This window comes from Thrips palmi, unplaced genomic scaffold (assembly GCF_012932325.1).
Source record: "Thrips palmi isolate BJ-2018 unplaced genomic scaffold, TpBJ-2018v1 HiC_scaffold_18, whole genome shotgun sequence".
Classification (NCBI taxonomy): Eukaryota; Metazoa; Arthropoda; class Insecta; order Thysanoptera; family Thripidae; genus Thrips; species Thrips palmi.
In genome coordinates this window covers 7686962-7705812 of record NW_023144627.1, presented here as the reverse complement: position 1 = coordinate 7705812, position 18851 = coordinate 7686962, and the positions used below count along the sequence as shown (strand labels likewise).

The 18851-nt window shown below is 52.2% G+C and overlaps 2 protein-coding genes across 5 annotated transcripts in view; one reads left to right on the top strand and one right to left on the bottom strand.

The window, feature by feature from the left end:
- The window catches only part of LOC117645150 (protein Wnt-16-like), a 49475-nt gene extending 36140 nt beyond the window's left edge, over nucleotides 1-13335 (top strand). Inside the window, exons 4-8 of the mRNA XM_034385125.1 lie at nucleotides 3524-3683; nucleotides 10519-10666; nucleotides 10914-11131; nucleotides 11379-11568; nucleotides 11765-13335. Coding sequence (XP_034241016.1) covers nucleotides 3524-3683; nucleotides 10519-10666; nucleotides 10914-11131; nucleotides 11379-11568; nucleotides 11765-11866 — 818 coding nt within the window. The 3' untranslated portion in view covers nucleotides 11867-13335. The remainder of the gene's footprint in view (nucleotides 1-3523; nucleotides 3684-10518; nucleotides 10667-10913; nucleotides 11132-11378; nucleotides 11569-11764) is intronic.
- A 1432-nt stretch (nucleotides 13336-14767) lies between these two features.
- LOC117644486 (protein artemis-like) lies at nucleotides 14768-18202 on the bottom strand. 4 transcript variants are annotated; one of them, XM_034383999.1, is made up of 10 exons: nucleotides 18069-18202; nucleotides 16979-17111; nucleotides 16668-16905; nucleotides 16324-16586; nucleotides 16067-16221; nucleotides 15851-15970; nucleotides 15620-15772; nucleotides 15366-15548; nucleotides 15145-15281; nucleotides 14768-15062 (listed from the first exon to the last, which is right to left on the bottom strand). In XM_034383999.1, exons 2-10 carry the CDS (start codon nucleotides 17085-17087, stop codon nucleotides 15026-15028), a joined length of 1395 nt encoding a protein of 464 aa, XP_034239890.1. In that variant the 5' UTR covers nucleotides 17088-17111; nucleotides 18069-18202; the 3' UTR covers nucleotides 14768-15025. The 4 variants fall into 4 exon arrangements, with proteins under 4 accessions (XP_034239890.1, XP_034239891.1, XP_034239892.1 ...); XM_034384000.1 differs by lacking the exon at nucleotides 18069-18202 and adding an exon at nucleotides 17739-17836; XM_034384001.1 differs by lacking the exon at nucleotides 18069-18202 and adding an exon at nucleotides 17559-17701.
- Nucleotides 18203-18851: the final 649 nt, after the last annotated feature.

Genomic DNA, 18851 nt, shown 5'->3' with positions numbered 1-18851 from the left:
ACACTCGGGGCCCAAATTGAATACACGTGTTGCCCACTGCCCAGCAGACGGAGAGTCGTCGCTCTGTCTCTCTCGCACCTACACGGGACGCCCCACGAGCGCGAGAGAGACAGAGCGACGGCCTCGCCGCCCACGTCAAGACCCCCATGCCGGCTGCGTCGGCCCTGCCGTCCGATTCGTCGCGGTCCGTATCCAAATCCACGGATTTAGGAGCCAGGATCTCGTAAACGGATTAAAGTTGCCGCTTTTTCGATATCTCGATTTTCGTCGCATCCCACACGCGGTGCGCTCGCTTGTACGAAAGTATCGTAAAATGTGGAAGCGGCTAAAAGAAAAAGTTTTATGTGATAAAATAAATTTTGACCTCGGTTGGCCTCGAACCCTGTGCGCTCACATTTGCAGTCCGTAACGTTATCCACCAGACTGCGGGTAGCTCACTCTCCTCTGCCGTCGACGAGCTCGCGGTGGGCCTCGCGTTTTCGGCGTTGCATTTCTCCATTCCGCCCGGCGCACTGGGAAAAAGGCTGCAGCACTCGTCTTGCCCCGGCATGCCCGGAGTCGCCAAACACAAACAAGCAACAAAAACGAGAAAGTTTTCTGCTCATTGGCGGAGGGCGCCCCGCCGGCCGCACGGCGAGGGGGCGAGACAGAGAATGAGAGAGAGAGAGAGAGAGAGAGAGAGAGAGAGAGAGAGAGAGAGAGAGAGAAGGCTTAGCGGGGGCCAGCGCGCTTTCAGCCCTTGTACTCCTGAGGCTTCATCTACCCACAGGGAGGGTGAGCTGCGCTGAGCGAGCTCCATTGAAGGGGACCCCAGCATTAACCAAAGTGTTTTAACCTCCATCGCGGTGGCCGCAGTGGCCGTGGTGGCCGTGGTGGGCTCGGGAGCGAACCAGGCGGCGTGGTGACACCGTGGTGGTGATGGCTGGTGATTTGAGCCTGTATCGTTCGTGTGATGGACAGCCACTATAACAGGGAAGGCGATCCATGATCGTCATGTCAGCGAGGACCTTCTGTTTCGGATCAGCCTCTCTGGCACACTGTAAACAAATCGAGGTGGAAAGTCTGTGGAAGTATCGGACGCATCCGACAGTACAGCGGAGAAATGCTATCATTTTTTAAAGAGCTTACTCTGCTCTGGAGTTCTTTATACAAAAAATTAACCATCTATCGGTGTTTTGAACCACGAACCTTCTTCACAGCAGTCGGTCGTCTAACCAACTACGCCACGGCGCTTGGGGCGGAAATGCAGTGGCATTGTGCGGATGACTCCTCGGGAACGGGGACAAGCAAGTGGCACACGAATAAGGAAGCTACGTTTCTCCCTTGGCGATTTGTAGCCGGTCCCCTTGCTCTCTCTCTCTCTCTCTCTCTCTCTCTCTCTCTCTCTCTCTCTCTCTGGGTCGCTGACCGTCTGGACCAGTGCCCCGCGTAGGCCAGGCTACGCTGTGAGGGAGGGCTGGCGGCCGCTGGCCGCTGACACGCTGACGAACTGACGCACTCCGTCATCGCCCGGCCTGGGGCGGCCTGGGGCAGCGGCTCTGTCTCTCTCGCACTCGCGGGGCGCCCCGTCTGGGTGCGAGAGAGACAGAGCGAGGCGAGGTGAGCTGCGCCTGCACTGCGGGCGTCAACGCCGCTCCGAATTAGAGCGATGGCCGATGCATCAATATCACGGCCAGCTGTCTCCGTCTTGCTCGCACTCACGGGCAGCCCGGGCCTCGCCCTAGCCCACCCGCGGCGGTGCGAGAGAGACAGACGTTTCGTCCGGCTTGACGAATGGGGGCGGATCCCGTCAACGTTACCAACATTACACACTTAATTTCCGAGTGCGGTCGTCCAGCACGCAGAAACCAAAACTCTAGACGCGTTTTGAGCTCCAGAGTCGCTAAACAGGACTCGAACCGACCGTGTGACCCCACCAATGGATTCCTCGTTCGTAGAGCAATCCATTAGCGGGGACACACGTTCGGTTCGAGTCCCATTTAGCGACTCTGGAGCTCAAAACGCGTCTAGAGTTTTGGCCGCCACCACCGGTCTTCTGGCCCACTATTCAACGGTGTCTAAAGGGCTGCCTTTTCGACAGTAAAGCCAAGGCAGGTGGACACCGGTGCATCGTGGGAGTGTTCGCCCCACTCGTGTGGCAACAGTGACTTGACAGTGCCGTGGTGCGTGGTAGTCCTCGAAGCCCTCCAGGCCTCGAAGCCTATGCACCCGATTCCGCATATTTAATGGAGGTCTGCAACAACCACGGCGCCAGATGGTAGTCCAATATAATGTTGTGTGCTCCCGGCCTGCGCCTCTCTCTCTCTCTCTCTCTCTCTCTCTCTCTCTCTCTCTCTCTCTCTCTCTCTCTCTCTCTCTCTCTCTGTCCCTCCCCAGTGTCTACATCATCATATCCGATCTTCAGAGAATCGGCCTGTCTATACTATCCCTTTCCTGTCATTTATTAATCTCGTATTTAAATTTGTAGGAGCCAAAAAGTTAGTTTTTTTTCGTGTTTTTTTTTTGCGTGTAAAAGTGCACTGCGATTGTCGGCTTCGATGGAAGGCGGCATTTAGTTCCGAAAGGCAGCGGCACCGACAAAAGGCCTGCAAACGCGAAACGCCCCATCACTTCGCGCTCAGCAGACTGGTCGTTTTCGTCGCGCTGTCTCTCTCTCGCACTCATGGGGCGTCCCGTAGAGGTGCGAGAGAGACGGAGCGACGACTCTCGGAATCAGTCTGCAGGGTGGAGCTCCTGAAAAAGACGTCATCTGCCGACTGTAGTGCCCCCCTCCCCCTCCTCCTTCCTCTGTTTTTTACAGAGTATTGTGCCGATCTGCTGTCACTCACTGGCACCTGCTGCCATGCCTCCGATTTTCTGTCTCTCTTCTCGGCCATCAGGCATATCCAGCGTGGCACAGCCCTCCCCCTCCCCAGTATGGACGAAGTGCAGTTGACGGCCCCTGCATAATAGCACTTTCATTGCAGCCAACATTGGGCGCAGAGTTTGCAACTCCTTTGAGGCGCAGCATAGGGTTCGAAATTTAAATCGAAATGCCAACTTGTCGGAGGAAAAAAACCGACATTTTTACTACCCTTGCAGAATTTTTCAGTTGACATTCAAACGTAGTGTTTTGTGTGTGTGTCTGCGTGTGGTTAGGTACCTAATTTCTTAAAATTGTTGCGAAACGTGACAATGTCTCAAAATTGTCCTGACATGGGACAATTTCTCAAAATTGTCCTGAAATGGGACAGTTTCTCAAAATTGTCCTGAAATGGGACAATTTCTCAAAATTGTCCTGAAATGGAACAGTTTCTCAAAATTGTCCTGAAATGGAACAAGAAATCTTCATGTTTCAGGGCGGAACGGAACAATTTCTTTAAAATTGTCCCGAAATGTGACCAGAAATCTTCATGTTCCAGGGCGGAACGGAACAATGTCTCAAAATTGTCCCGAAATGTGACCAGAAAGCTTCATGTTCCAGGGCGGAACGGAACAATTTCTTGAAACTGTCCCGAAATGTGACTTGGGAACTCTGTTGCAGGGAGCAAGGAGACGGCCTTCATCTACGCGGTGACGAGCGCGGGCGTGGCGCACGCCGTGACCCAGGCGTGCTCTGGCGGCGAGCTCACGGACTGCGGCTGCGACCCGGGCATCTCGGACCAGCGGACCACGCCGCAGGGCTGGAAGTGGGGCGGCTGCAGGTAACCCACTTGGCAATTTAAAAAAACATGAAAAACAAAAACGACAACAAATCGCCTCTACACTAATTGTTTTTGCACAAATTTTGTACGAGACATCACGGATTGTTTGTGCACAGCAACTTTTCGCACAAATTTGTACGCGATTTCGCTCAAAAATGGGGAAATATCTGCCGTATTTCGTACGAAACTTGTACGAAAATCTCCTGAGCCTAAAAAAAACTGTAAGGTCTTGTACAAAATTGTACATGACATTAAGTGTGCTCGCCAGCCATTAATCGCAATCGCAAGCGATAGCGCCTGCCGGGTAGGCAGTCCCGGGGACAGGCCTGCGCCCGGGAGTGCCTACCGCGGCGGGCGTCCTCCGGACAGGGAGCAGCCCCCGTGGGAACCACACCCTGTAGGGCCCAACTCCGTCTCCGAGTACCTCAGCACAAACACACACTCAGTCGCACAGTCGCACGCACACCCGCGCAATGCATAGGCCACACACACACACACACCGAGTCCTCACGCACGTTGGTTCCTCTTTCATTTGTCTCGGGCTCGCCATCGCCGCCACGTGTTGTCGAGCGACACTGCCCCTGCCGGGGCCCTGCTGCCCCTGCGGCCCGGCCGACGGGGCCCCTCGGGGGCGAGGGAGGGTGCCACAGTGGGCCAGAAGGCCGGTGGAGGCGGACAAAACTCTAGACGCGTTTTGAGCTCCAGAGTCGCTAAACGGGACTCGAACCGAACGTGTGACCCCACCAATGGATTCCTCGTTCGGAGAGCAATCCATTGGTGGGGTCACACGTTCGGTTCGAGTCCTGTTTAGCGACTCTGGAGCTCAAAACGCCTCTAGAGTGCTGGCCGTCTGCGCCGGTCTTCCGGCCCACTGTGGGTGCGGGGCCCATCAGAGTCGAGACCACTTGCACCCCCTCTGCCATGCCCTCTCGCCGCACTCTCTCCGGCTGCGGTCTGTCTCTCTCGCTCTCGGCCTGACGCGGGGGTGCGAGAGAGACAGAGCAGCGACGGAATCGCTGCTCGGCTGTAATGACGTTGAAAAATACTAAATGCGGCGCGGGCCGCGTCCGGACTGCATGCCGGGGGAACGGGACGGGTCGACTTCTCTTCAATCGACTGGAAAACGTACGAGCGCCACGTCTGGGCTCTCTCTCTCTCTCTCTCTCTCTCTCTCTCTCTCTCTCTCTCTCTCTCTCTCTCTCTCTCTCTCTCTCTCTCTCTCTCTCTCTCTCCCTCTCCCCTCGTCCTTCGGGCGCCTCAGTAATCCGCAAAGACATGTCTCAATGTCGCGCCGCCCGACCGGACTCTGCGCGGCGACCACTCTGTCAAAAAAAAATTAAACAATAAAACGAAGAAAAAGTGATGGAATCTCGAAAATTATCCACTGTCGAAAATTAGGGGTTTGCTTTTTAAACTGGTGCAAATAATTTTGTCAGAGTCTTTATGTTCCGTCTGTTTCATTCAGTTTATAGCGCTCTGCAGAGAGAGAGAGAGAGAGGAGAGAGAGAGAGAGAGAGAGAGAGAGAGAGAGAGAGAGAGAGAGAGAGAGAGAGAGAGAGAGAGAAGAAGCAGTGGACAGCCGGTACCCTCATGGTTCCCTTCGGTTTCCTTCGGCTCCCTTCGCGTCCTTTGCTTTCTTGCGCGTTGGCAATGTTGCCGGCCTGCAGTCCTTGCAGTGCACCCACTCCGCACGCTCCGCACTCGGCACCGCACTGCACTCGATATGGTATTAAATTAATGCCAAGGCTCGCTGTCGCTGCGCACATTGCTGCGCACAGTGGGCCAGAAGACCGGTGGAGGCGGACAAAACCCCAGACGCGTTTTGAGCTCCAGAGTCGCTGAATGGGACTCGAACCGAACGTGTGACCCCACCAATGGATTGTTCTCCGAACGAGGAATTCATTGATGGGGTCACACGTCCGGTTCGAGGTCTCATTAGCGACTCTGGAGCTCAAAACGCGTCTAGAGTTTTGGCCGTCTCCACCGGTCTTCTGGCCCACTGTGCTGCTCTCTGTCTCTCTTGCACCCTTAGGGCGAGCCCCGTGAGTGCGACAGAGACAGAGCGACGAGGCGACTTGAATCGGTCGGCTGCTCGCAGACCGCTCGCCTGGCTGGCTTTGGGACTCGCCCTGTCGGTACTTGGTTCGCGAAGTACACTTCGATGCCTCCAAGTCCACTCGGGAAGGCCGGTCGCGCACAGCCCGGCGGACTGGCCAGGGCCCTGACCTTGCTGGCGGCCTGGCGAGCTGGCTTCGGTGCGTCACTGACTGGCTCACTGGCTTTTGCCGACTGGCTTTGTCCCGCTTGTAGACTGTTCGTTCCGCCGATATCCGCTTTTCCGATGCGACTCCCCGCGGCCTCGCGATCCGCGATGAAAAATTCACCGCGCGGAATCCGCACCTTGGCGCGCTCGCTCCGCCGTGAGAGAGAGAGAGAGAGAGAGAGAGAGAGAGAGAGAGAGAGAGAGAGAGAGAGAGAGAGAGAGAGAGAGAGAGAAAAGAAGCGACAGGAGGAAAAAGTGTTGTTGTTGTTGAGTGGCGGTAATCTCCGTGGTAACGTTGTTGTTGTTGGGCCGTGCGAGGGGTAAAACAAACTGTGGGCGACCGCCATGCCGCCATGCCGCCACCAGCAGCACGGCAGCAGCACTCGCCCTTGCGGCCCTTCGCCCTTTAGGCCCGTCGGGTCGGGCCCTTCGCTCGGCCCTTCGGCAAAAAGCGCCCCGCCCGGCCCCTTTCACTTTCGCCCTGTGTACAGTGTAGGCCACAGTGTGTTCCGTGAGAACAACCCAACGGCCGCGGCTGTAGCGTTCAGCATCCCCCGGACGTAGTTTTCCAAAAACAAAAATCTGTCTTTTTTAAAATAAAAAGAAATTGTTGACAGCTTATTGACAGTTTTTTTTTTTTTAAAGGGGCTGAAAACGTTTTGACATGCAATCAGTGCTGCGTGAGTATTGGTAAAAACATAGCAAAAACGAAATCTGAAATTATTTTTTTTAAAGTAAGGTGGTGGTGTATTACGGCGTGCCAATCAGACGGCGTTCTCGTGCGCTACAATGGCTGCGGCCGATTTAATAAAGAAGGAAGGGAAAGGGCGACGACACCCTTTTGTCCGTGTTTGCGTGGCATCACCCCGCGGGGTGGGGCGGGGCAGGGCGGGGCGGGGCAGGGCGGGGCGGGGCGTGGCTGTCCATCGCCGGGATTTCCATAAGTCAGTATCAGCGACTGTCTGGTCGACTTTCCGTCCCACAGTGGGCCAGAAGGCCGGTGGAGGCGGACAAAACTCTAGACGCGTTTTGAGCTCCAGGGTAGCTAATCAGGACTCGAAACGAACGTGTGACCCCACCATTGGATTCCTCGTTCGGAGAGCAATCCATTGGTGGGGTCACAAGTGCGGCTCGAGTCTCATTTAGCGACTCTGCAGCTGCCTCCACCGGTCTTCTGGCCCACTGTGCGTCCGCGGGGTGGATCAGAAATGCCACGAAGCAGAGCAGTGCGACACGGGGCATGATTCGGACAGGACTCGCGAATCAAACACTTGAGGGTACTTTCGGAGTGACGGGCAAACCTATTGGTACCGCCACACGAGTTCGATTCGAGTTCAAATTAACCGTGTGAGTCGCGAGGACACGCCCCTGCTCTCTCTCTCTCTCTCTCTCTCTCTCTCTCTCTCTCTCCCTCCCCCTCTATCTCTCTGCTGGAATTCGGCGAGCGGTGCATCGCCCCTTCCCCGCCGTGACACTGTATAACGCCACGCACACGGGGCATGTGTTGCAAGTTGCGAGATTTGTCCGCACTCTTGTGTGAAATTCGCGCGCGGCGGCTCGGCAGCCCTCCTGATTGCAACCCCCCCCCCTCCCCCGCATCTTCAGCCAAATAATTGGATTTGAAATTGAAGCCGCCCCTAATTAGGAACATCTGTCTGTGCCGAGACTGACGCCCCGGAGGGAGGACGTATTAATAAAATAATTCCCCGGAAGGGTGGAAAAAGGAAGGAAAAAGTCCGCCCGTCCTTGTTTATTAGACGCGCTAATTGGCCGAGGCTGCACCAGTGTAGTGGAGTGTGCGGCCTCGCATGCAGATCTCGGCCCGTTTTCAATTTTTTTTTGTTGTTGCGATTTTTGTTTTTGTTTTTTATTGTTGTTTTTCCTCCGCCGACGCGTGCAAGTTTTGAGATTGTTGTGGCGCCACGCTGCATGCGATGCGGGGTGGCGGATGGGGGCGGTCCCTTCCGCGATAAGGCAAGGACACTGGTTATCTCGTCTCGCACACCGTTTTTCCCATTTTCCGACTCGCATGCTTTCCAGTTTTTTTCATTACCGACTCGTGCTGGGTCCCCGGGGGCCCCGCGGGGCGCGTGCGGCCGCCGAACAGTGGGCCAGAAGGCCGGTGGAGGCGGACAGAACTCTGGACGCGTTTTGAGCTCCAGAGTCGCTAAACGGGCACCGAACCGAACGTGTGACCCCACCAATGGACTCCTCGTTCGGAGAGCAATCCATTGGTGGGGTCACACATTCGGTTCGAGCCCCATTTAGCGACTCTGGAGCTCGAAACGCGTCCAGAGTTCTGGCCGCCTCCACCGGTCTGCTGGCCCACTGTGCGGCTCGCGGGCCGCGAATTGAAATAGCGGGGCAGGCAGTGTCGTGCACCATTCCAGGAAGGGCAACGCAACAAAAGTAAAAAGCGGATGACTGCGTGACGCATGGCGTAGGGGTTGGTTGTAATGTCAGCACATCGTCCATCCACCAAGTTGGAATCCGCACTCATAGCAAACCGTGCTTCTCGTACTCGGATCCGCTGCCCTCGTACAGCTTCCCCAGTGCAGCCCCTCCGTCCGGTTTCCGGGGGCTTTGTATTTACGTCAGTGGTGCCAATTGCGGCCCAAATTACCTTGAAACGCCCGCTAATTTCGGGGTGGAGCTCTCCGCCTCTAGGTTCCGTTTTGGCTTGCGACCCGTACCCTCGCTGGGACGGTTGGTACCACTGTACGTGCGGGTGGGAAGGGTCGCTAGGGTTGGCGGGGCTGGCTGGGTCGCAGCGCCGTCGCTTCATTGTTCCAGGGCGCGGGGGTGGCGGGCCTGGAGGGGCTCGCAGTGGGCCAGAAGACCGGTGGAGGCGGACAAAACTCCAGACGCGTTTTGAGCTCCAGAGTCGCTAAGCAGGACTCAAACCGAACGTGTGACCCCACCAATGGATTCCTCGCGCGGAGAGCAATCCATGGGTGGGGTCACACATTCGGTTTGAGTCCCATTTAGCGGCTCTGGAGCTCAAAACGCGTCTGGAGTTTCGGCCGCCTCCACCGGTCTTCTGGCCCACTGTGGGGCCTGCAGGGGCGGGGGAGGCTGCTTTTGACAAGCCTGACGCCACCAACTTTTCAAAAGTGAAACAAGAGCAAGGAGCAAAAAGAAGAGTGTGGACACATTGGGCCCTTGCATCGGCTCAAAGGGACTCAGTGGCCCTGTCTGCGCGCGAGGGCGTCGAAGAAGGGCGGGGCGGGGCGGGGCGGGGCGAGGCGGGGCGGGGCGGGGCGGGGCTGCCGCAGAATATAATCCCAGCCAAGCACGCGGAAGACGAATGCCGCTTCATCCCTCTGAAACAAGAACGCTGCTCCTTGCGGCTTGGAGAGGCGAGACCACACAGGAGGAGCCAGCCAAAAAAAAAAAATTACCCCTTAAAAAAAAAACTGCGACTTTTTCAAATAGAAGCTCTTTTTACGGATGAAATTTGGCATCGGACCAAATGTACCAATGTATCCATTGTGAACGTTGTGACACCTGTCTCCCGACTAGCTGCCCCTTGTGCCCCTGCACTGTAGGGCCCTCTGGGCTTCGACCCTCTCGACGCTCCGTCTCGTCGAGCTCGCCGTTGCCATCTGCCACCCAGTGTCGCCGTGTTTTTGTTGTTGTTTTTGACTTGAACAAAAGCCTCCCTTCGCCGTTACAGGGCGCAGGCACGGCAGGGATGGCCAGGAGGGCGCTTCGAGGGTACCCCGCCCGTCGGGGCGGGGTGGGGCCGGGTGGGGGCACCGCCCCGAAAAACAGGGTCCCCTCCGGTCCCCTCCGGTCCCCGCCGGCAATCGCGACTAGACTCAGTGGCGCTGCTAAAACTGTCCCCCGGGACGGTCCCGACCGCGGTCGCGGCCCAACGCGTGACCAGCACGCGACACGACGCGCCGCGCAAAAAGAGGAACACGACGAGTTGCGGTTTCGGCCGAGGTTTCCGCCGCGCACAGTGGATTGGCTAGAAGGCCGGTGAGGCGGTCAAAATCCCGGACGCGTTTTGAGCTGCAGAGTCGCTGAATGGGACTGGAACCGAACGTGTGACCCCACCAATGGATTCCTCGTTCGGAGAGCAATCCATTGGTGGGGTCTCGGTTCGAGTCCCATTTAGCGACTCTAGAGCTCAAAACGCGTCTGGAGTTTTGGCCGGCGGCGTCGGTCTTCTGGCGCACTGTCAGTCGAGGCCCCTCTTCGAGCGCGGTCCGGGGCCAACAGTTTCGAAAACTGGCTCGTCCGCCCCCGGCCTTCCCCGGGCCGCCCCTGGCCGGCGGCTGGGGTCGTTGCCACGGGTTTCCGGGGGCCTCCACGGCAGCCTCCGCTATTTTCAATTTAGTCTAGCGACTTTTCAGCCGAGTTTAAAAGTTTAATGAGTAATTATTCTCTGCTTGGGGCGGCGTCGTGTCACATCGTGGCTCGGCCGGCCCGGCCCCACCCGGCCCGAGATCATCTCCACAACGGGCCGAATAGTCGATCCCACCAACGCGCCTAAGACCGTTCGGCAAACGGTCAAAAAAAAAAGTTTCCACTTTCTCACGGTTTACCGCTTTCCTATGTCCGCAGTGACAACCTCCACTACGGCCTGCAGTTCTCCAGGAAGTTCGTGGACGCCCCCGAGAGGACCAAGCCCAACAGCGGCGACCCGAAGGCCAGGAAGCAGTTCGCCGTCAGGGCCCGGATGAACCTGCACAACAACGAGGCGGGCAGACAGGTGAGGGGAGCCGAATTCGAATTTGCCGCTCGAATTTTTTGAAATATAATTTTCTAAATTTTTCTTTACAAAAGAAATTCAAAATATTTTGTTTTTAAAAAAAAAATGGGTTTTTTAAATTGGTTTTCCAAGAAAAATTTAATTTTTTTTGTTTCCCTAAAACTTAATTTTCAAATTTTTTGTTCTCATTTTTTTTTAAAAAATATGATTTTTTTCTGTGTCTTTACTTGCAATTTGACGGGCGCAGGTGGTGAGCTCGCTGCTGCGCATGCACTGCCGCTGCCACGGCGTGTCCGGCTCGTGCGAGCTCAAGACGTGCTGGCGGACGCTGCCCGCCTTCAGCGAGGTGGGCGACCTCCTCAAGCGGAAGTACCGCCAGGCCGTGCAGATCACCGCGTCGCGCGGCCGCCGGCGGATGCGGCGGAAGAGCAAGAACCCGCGCTCGGGCAGCAACCAGAGCAACAGGTGAAAAAAAAAATCCGCCGGCGGCGGTACTTGAACCCGGGGCTCCTGGCGCTCAAGCCACCTCTCCAACCCCTCGGCTGTCAGTGTCGACCTTTTCGGCCGCAACAATACCCCCCCCCTCCCCGCCCCCAAAAAAAAAAATTCCGCCGGGGCTGGTATTTGGCCCCGCGGTCTCTGCGGTCTCCGGTCCGCGAGTCAGGTCGCTAACCCCTCGGCCACCAGAGAAGTCATGCGTTGTGCTTTGCAGGGGCGGCCGCAACAAATGGAAGAGGTCGCTGTCGAAGGGCGACCTGGTGCACATCCACAAGAGCCCCGACTACTGCGTGACGGACCCCGCGCGGGGCATCGCCGGCACCAGCGGCAGGGCCTGCAACAAGACGGGCAGCGGCGCCCAGAGCTGCGACCTGCTGTGCTGCGGCCGCGGGTACAACACCCAGGTAAGCTTGGCGTGGACAACGCCTGCAGTGTAGGCTGTGCCGCATGGCACCTTGCCTCGACGGGACGGCCTACCCTCCAGGCGTTCGACAAAAAAAGAAAGACTGTGATCGAGGGTTTGAACCCGCGACTCTGCCCCCGCGCACCAGCTCGCTTGTCGCTCGGCCACGGGCTCACCTGTGCCTCCGCTTGTTCCAGGTGGTGAAGCACGTGGAGCGCTGCCACTGCAAGTTCGTCTGGTGCTGCTACGTGACCTGCAAGACGTGCGAGACCGTGATGGACAGGCACACCTGCAAATGAGTCGGCGAGGCGGCAGGAGTACCAACCCAACACAGCGAGTCGTTGTTCTTGCGCACTCGACAGTAACGCCCTCAGCTGCTTTACCAAATGCAAGACAACCCGAGGGGCGGCCCTGCCTGTGGCCCCGCGGCCTCGGCCCTACACTGGGCCCCACTCAGCGCGGTCGCAACTTTGAAAGGGTTTGTCGGAACTGAACGGCGGCCTGCGGGATGGAGACAGACGCATCCCGACAAACAAAATTCATTGAACATTCGAAATCCCACCGCGGACTCCCCAGGCCGTGCGTCTGTTGTAAATAGTTTTCCAATTTTAAAACCGTGTAACTGAGAGATTTGTAGCGTGCTTCGGTAACTGACGTACTTAATTTATATGCGTGACAACGTGTGTTGAGCAGATGACACACAAAGCTGTACCCACCAAATATTAATATTGTCGTGCCGTGTGTGCGAGTTGGAGGGCACGCCCTCGGGCACGCCGCGATGAAATCGTGTTTGCCTTCTGCTTTCCCAGTGAAAAAGAGTCAAGTTCCCTGTACACTGGCGGAAGCGAACCTCGGTGTCTGTTGAACGCGAGAGCCGCACTCAATGCCTTCTAGTGTAGTCAGCCTTTGTGCCATTGACAATGCCATTCCATTCGATTCTCAACAGGTAGCTCTTTATCCTCTAACCCGTAGTGTCATCGCTTCTTGAATATATCTGTAGATATTCTTTTTGCCGCGAAGTGAGCTCCTAGAGCTGTACTTAAGGAGTCATGGCGAGAACTATTGTGCTTGTATAGATACCTGCGTTACGGTTTGTATAGTGTAGGTGTTAAGTGTTCTTGTCGACATTTCGGAATGGTGGCAGCAAAGCTTTGCTCCGCGCGAACGTTTCGACGCGTTTCAACCCAAAGTGGGCCTTCCACTGAAATTTCTGAATTAAATTTTTACTGTGTCTTTATCACACCAGTGAGCGGCGAAGTGTGGGCATTGATTTTAAAAGATTGTGTGGTGGCATAATGAGCCCCACTGAATGGATTATGTTTTTTGAATCGTGTATCCAGTTTTCACATTTTTTTGATGATGAAAGTCTGTACAAGTCATTAATTTTTAAATCTAAACCATTTTTTTTTATTCCTTTAAAAAGTGTAATGGTTTATTTATGTGCGCCTTAAGTTGTATGGATATTCTAGCATGCATGATTTTGACTTTCGGCTTGATTCTAAGTTTTCTGTCTTTTCGGAGGCTTTATTGTAATCCATTTACTATTAATTTCGTGTACGAATTTCGAATAGATTTTGTCCACGGATGTTCGCCGTGCGATGGCGTTTCACCATTTCTTTTGTAAATACATTGGCTTCTTCTCGACTAGCATAGCCATATTATATATTGTGTAGATTCTTACAAATGTACAAATCAAAGTAATTTATATCAAACTCTTTATACTGTCCTAGTGAGTAGCCGAAAAATAAATTATGTCAGCGACGAGGCACGAGTCTTCTTTTTTTTACACGCCCCCACGAGTATTCGAACCCGGGCAGTGAACCTGTTCGCTTTGAGCCCCTTGAAGCTGACGCTGCAACGCGGCCGACACCGAGACCCCTAATTTCCGGTGGGAGACCGCGGTGGGGAATGACCAATCAGGGCTCTCTGTCTCTGTCAATTCCTAGGGGCCGCTGGTTGCCGCTGGGGGTGGAAGTGAGACGGCACCACGGCACCTCACCCTTATCGCGAGGGAGAGAGAGAGAGAGAGAGAGAGAGAGAGAGAGAGAGAGAGAGAGAGAGGTGCTGCCCGGCCACGGCACTCGGAACCGGAAATTGCGCCACGGAACAACACGAAACAAAATCACATCCAGGGCTGCCAACCCGTCAGGGAGACTTCTCGCTGCACGTAAATTCTACCCTACTGGAGATCAAGACTAAACCGTGGTTTTCGATCCGTCTTTTATGATGGTCAGAAAAATATATCCTGCCCAGCAAGACTTTTCTTGTTTTTCTTTTTTTGGTGCGAGTGAAAGGGGTGGCTGCTCTGATCACACGGGCAGTTTCCCGCCTTCCCTCTCCGCCGCGCGGAGAGACAGGGACAGGACAGAGTGAAGTGGGGTGAGCGAAATTGCCGTTGATAGCCCTGTGCCCTCGGAACCTTCGGATTGGCTGAGACAGTGTGCATCGGGGCCGCGTGAGGCCGCGTCCGGGACTTGTGGGACTAGGCGGCCGATCCGTGCACAGCCACGGCCTCCTCGGCAAGGCTCCTCGGACGCAGCCATCGCCCGCGTCCGGCTCGCCTCGCCCGGTCAAGCGACATGTGTGTGATCCTTCACTGTCAGTCACTGTTGCCGGCCCAGGAACTGGCCCGTAGACTGACCCCGAGAGTCGTCTACCTCGCTCTGTCTCTCTCGCGCCGACATGGGACCAGCCAATGAGTGCGAGAGAGACAGAGCGACGAAAACGACTCTCGGAATGAGTCTGCAGGCGCTGGCCGGCCGCCGACGCACAGTGGGGCAGACGACCGGTGGAGGCGGACAAAACTCCAGACGCGTTTTGCGCTCGAGAGTCGCTAAACGGGACTGGAACTGAGTGGATGACCCCACCAATGGATTGCTCTTCGAACGAGGAATCCATTGGTGGGGTCTCACGTTCGGTTCGAGGTCTGTTTATCGACTCTGGCGCTCAAAATGCGTCGAGAGTGTCGTCCGCCTGCACCGGTCCTCTGGCCCACTGTGTGCTGCACTGTGAGTGAGGAACGCCTGCAAACTGTGGGGATAGGCAGTCCCGCAACGCTCCGCAGGCCAGTGGGTTGCGTCACTCCGAAGGAGTAATGTAGGGCTCTACGTCACTCCAAGTGAAACCATGTGCAATTTGAAACATAGAAAATTATATTCTATAGGAATAGTTTACAAAAAAAAATAATCAAAAATACACTAGTACAGGACTAGTTATCAATTAACTGCACTTTTTGCAGAACCAAATCATTCGTGAACTATTTCATCACAGTTCATTTTTTGGATATTATTTCATTAGGATAGAGAAAAAATTGACTTATCTTACATATTCTCTAAATAGTAACATAATTTGTCAGTCTTCTTTTTGTTATGGGTTCATACCAAAGTCTTGAATTTCATCCTAAAAAACTTAAGATGACATTATTAAAATATCTTTGTTGTAACTGTGCTTTTAAGCCGTTAGCTGCCATTTAATTTTTGACGTTTGGCTGGTAACCTGGAACAGATTGTCAATGTATGCAGTGTTCAATAAGTAATAACTTCTTTGGGGACGCACCACACCTTCAATGTGAGCATACCTTTCTTCTTCATGTTTTGGGAAGCTCAATGCTTTGCTGGTACCAGATTGGTAATTCCAACTAAATGGTGGGAGCTCGTCCTCCTCACTTTCAACTGCCAACCCGTCTTCCTCATCTGATGAGTCCTGGGCCACATACTGAAAGTAATCAGATTTTCACATTAGTTCAAATGCCAATTCGGGTGCATCCAGATGAATGTTGATGCATAACTACCAACGGACCTTGGAAAATGTGAAAAGCGGCTGCCCTTTTGCCTCCTCCTTGGGCTTCAGAACAACTTCTTCAGCGTCAGAATCACACCCCGGAGCGTCTTCTTCATAGGAAGACATTTGAAGAAGAGAATTTTCATCCGAGTCGCTTCTTTGCACTTTATTGTCATTAAATGGTCGCAGAGCATCCACCACCTAGCGAACAAGTTCAAACCATAAATAATTTAAAGGCATTAAGCATCAAAATTTGGGAATGTTTCCCGTACCTGCTCAGGAGTGAAGTTTTTAGGGACAACACAGGGCTCAATTTTTCTTGGACGTAGAGTTTCAATCATTTCAAGCAGTTCACTGTAAGAGCTATGTGACGAGTACACCAAACGGTGAAGCCCTCCTTCCTCAGGTGGATAAGATAATAAATTCTGAGAGACATATCAAAGCATTAACCAAGTGCTAAAATGATTGATTTGATTAAGTTGATCATTGAGTGTATGACTTGCCTTTTTCTTTGAAAAGTTAGAAGCATGCATAGTGCAAAGCTTTACACTAAAAATTTTGTGCTTCTTAAATTCAGCATGGTGTTTTATGAATAAGGTTTTCCCCTGTTGATTGAATCCTCCCTAAAAACAAACAAAAAAAGATTAAGAAAAAAAAAACATTTTAAATGGTATTTACTTTTTTAGATAGTCACATTTTTCACATGTTGTAAAACTTACAAGGCACGCATGAAATTTGGTGTTGGTACTTTTGGTCACTGCGGATGAAAGTCTTGGAATTCGATAATATTTTTCATAAGCTTTTTCGCAAACATGAAATGGCTGTGCAAATTCTTCTGACAGAGCAATGAGCACATATTCAATACCAACAATAGCTAAATAACACACAGAGAGAAAAAATATTTAATAAGTAATGGTAACAAAGAAAAGGAATGCAGGGTTTCATTGATCCAGCGAGATGTGGTCACTTTGCATACCTGGAGTCCTCAAGTCAATAATGTAATCATCACCCTTCTCAATCCATGACCTACATTGGGCAATAAGTGCTCGCATACTTTCATCTCTGTTGGGAAGGTAGGAATAGACGGGATTGAAAAATGTTGTGTCGAGATACAGAGTCTCAATGGGCTTGAAGTTGCCATCTGAATCCTTCAAAGGTTTCATTTTCATTAAGTTTTCTTTGGTCATTCTATAATCACCTGTGTACAGGTAATTCAGGCCTTTATATTCAAATAGAAACCTGAAACCATGAAAATCATTATTGATTCCACAGGAAAGGGCTACACTTGAAATTTACAGTTTAATTGGTATCAACACTTACATGACGGAGCCGGGACAGTGCCCCGCAGGCAGTGCAGTGACAGTGACACATCCATGCTGTTCGTTGATACTAATAACCTGTTGTGAGTTTATGGGCAAAACCTTTATTTTGTCATCAAAACCTTTCAAGTGGTTTTGAGTCAAAAAAAGAGCTGTTAGTTCACTGCAGTAGAGAAAGGCTGTTGAGTTTGTTCGTAATTTGTTTTGAAATGGATAGTCTCTCAAGCCCACCATGTGATCTGAAAACAAAAGCAGAGATTAAATAAGCATTGGAACGAGTATTGACATCCATGTTCAAGTGATTAAAAGTACCTGAGTGGAAATGAGTTAAAAAGAATATGTCCGATTTCAAATTCTGCCAATTGAAACGGTCCACAGAAATTTTAGGTATCTCAGGAATGGGTCCTGGGAATGTGCTCATGATTGTAGTCGAAATTGGAGCAAACTGAAACAGATAGATTGAAAACAAATAACAAATAGGTGAATATTACTTGATGTAAGAGTATATAACCTGTTACTAATATCATGACACTTCGATATAAACACATACGGGCCAAGAAGTGTTGCTCTTCAATGCGTCAACGAAATCCTAGTCTAGTTCACTAGCTTCAAACTAATAAAACAGCCCAATAAATCATTGTTTTTCGAACTTTGAACAGACAATTTTTGTCGTCTGCCTATTTATTTTTTTGTTATTGTGCAAGTTTGATTTGGCGCCTTTTCAACCAAAGCACAGGCGAAATATTTTCTTGGGGGATGGGGGCACAAGACTGAATTAAGACGGCAATCGCTATCTAAAAATTAAAATTTCTGTTTTCATGCCTCTTGAACTATCGTGACTTGTTTGAAAGAGCGAAACACGAGAAAAATATTCGCGTTTTTTAAATCTTACGTTGGCCTGCTTGCTTTCTGACAGTGCTACCAAGCATGGACCAAAAATAAAATTAACGTAGACATTGGCGAATATTTCGAACCAAATGTTGAGGTAATCAACTAAACTGACTGTCTAATCTGATGATTAAGACAGCGGTAGATCTTAAAATGAGACTGCTGCCCTCTAGTGACTTCTCACCGCCGGTTTGACACCTTCCCCTCCCCGTGCCTTTGCCTTTTCTTCCGGTTGATAACCTCAGTGTCGGCGGGGCCGTGAGCGAGTTGAGTAGCGACACAACACAACAACAATAAACACTCGCCGTGTGAATTGGATTTGCGATGTGATTTGTGCCGTTGCTGCGAGTGTGAGCCGTGTTCAGGACTCGCGGCTGATCCAGCCGTCTTTTCCCGCCCTGACTTCCGTGCTAATCCCCAGTGTCTTTCGAATCTTCGCTCTTCAAAAAGGCTAAATGGATTTCCAAAATGGCAGCTGCACTCTTCTGTCCTCTTGCGAGGAAATTGAAAATACCTTGATATTCTGCTGAAGATGCCTTGGAGGGCAAAACAAAAAGGTGGGTAGATTTTTGGGTGGATTTGTTTTTCTCTGTGGGCCATCCTTGCACAGCGTTTGGCGGCGTTTGGCCCGACACTGCAGCCCGACCGCTCGTGCCCTGAGCGGCTCTGAAGCCAATCTGTCTGGGAGCTGTTTTTAACCGCAGTGTTTGAAATCACACCGTTCAGCTGAGTAGGAGCATGCTAATCGTTCTATTTTACTCCAAGTGACATCGCGACGTCAACAGACTCCCCTTCAGGGTCGCCGTGTTATCCTGTATGCGCTTCCAAGAGCTGGAAGCAAGATGCACATAACCTGTACATGGTCAGAGAGCCTATTCTTCAATCAAGTACTGCTGGGAGTGATGAGTCTTTGGCTTCAAAACGGATTCGAAATAGGAAAACATTTTGCGGAATATGCTGCCCAACTCAGTCTCAGCGTTTTTCACTCTTGTGGCAGTTTGTAAAACGGTGTCAGAAAAACCTGAAATCACCATTTTTAGTTGTGAGAAGCAGTGTTTTAACTTTGTATAGTCAAAACATTTTAATATAGTTTTTATTTCTGGCACACAATTAATTTTGGGCAGTCTGGTTCAATAATTTTTAGTTATTTCAACTAATGTATTACAATCCACAGATCGTAACATTGTTTAAAAGTTTAAATTACTCTTTCTTTTCGTGATCAAACATGAATTTATCCATGTTTTGGCCTGCTGTGTAGAATTGTTTATTTTATTTGTTTCCCAGCCATGTGTCTATG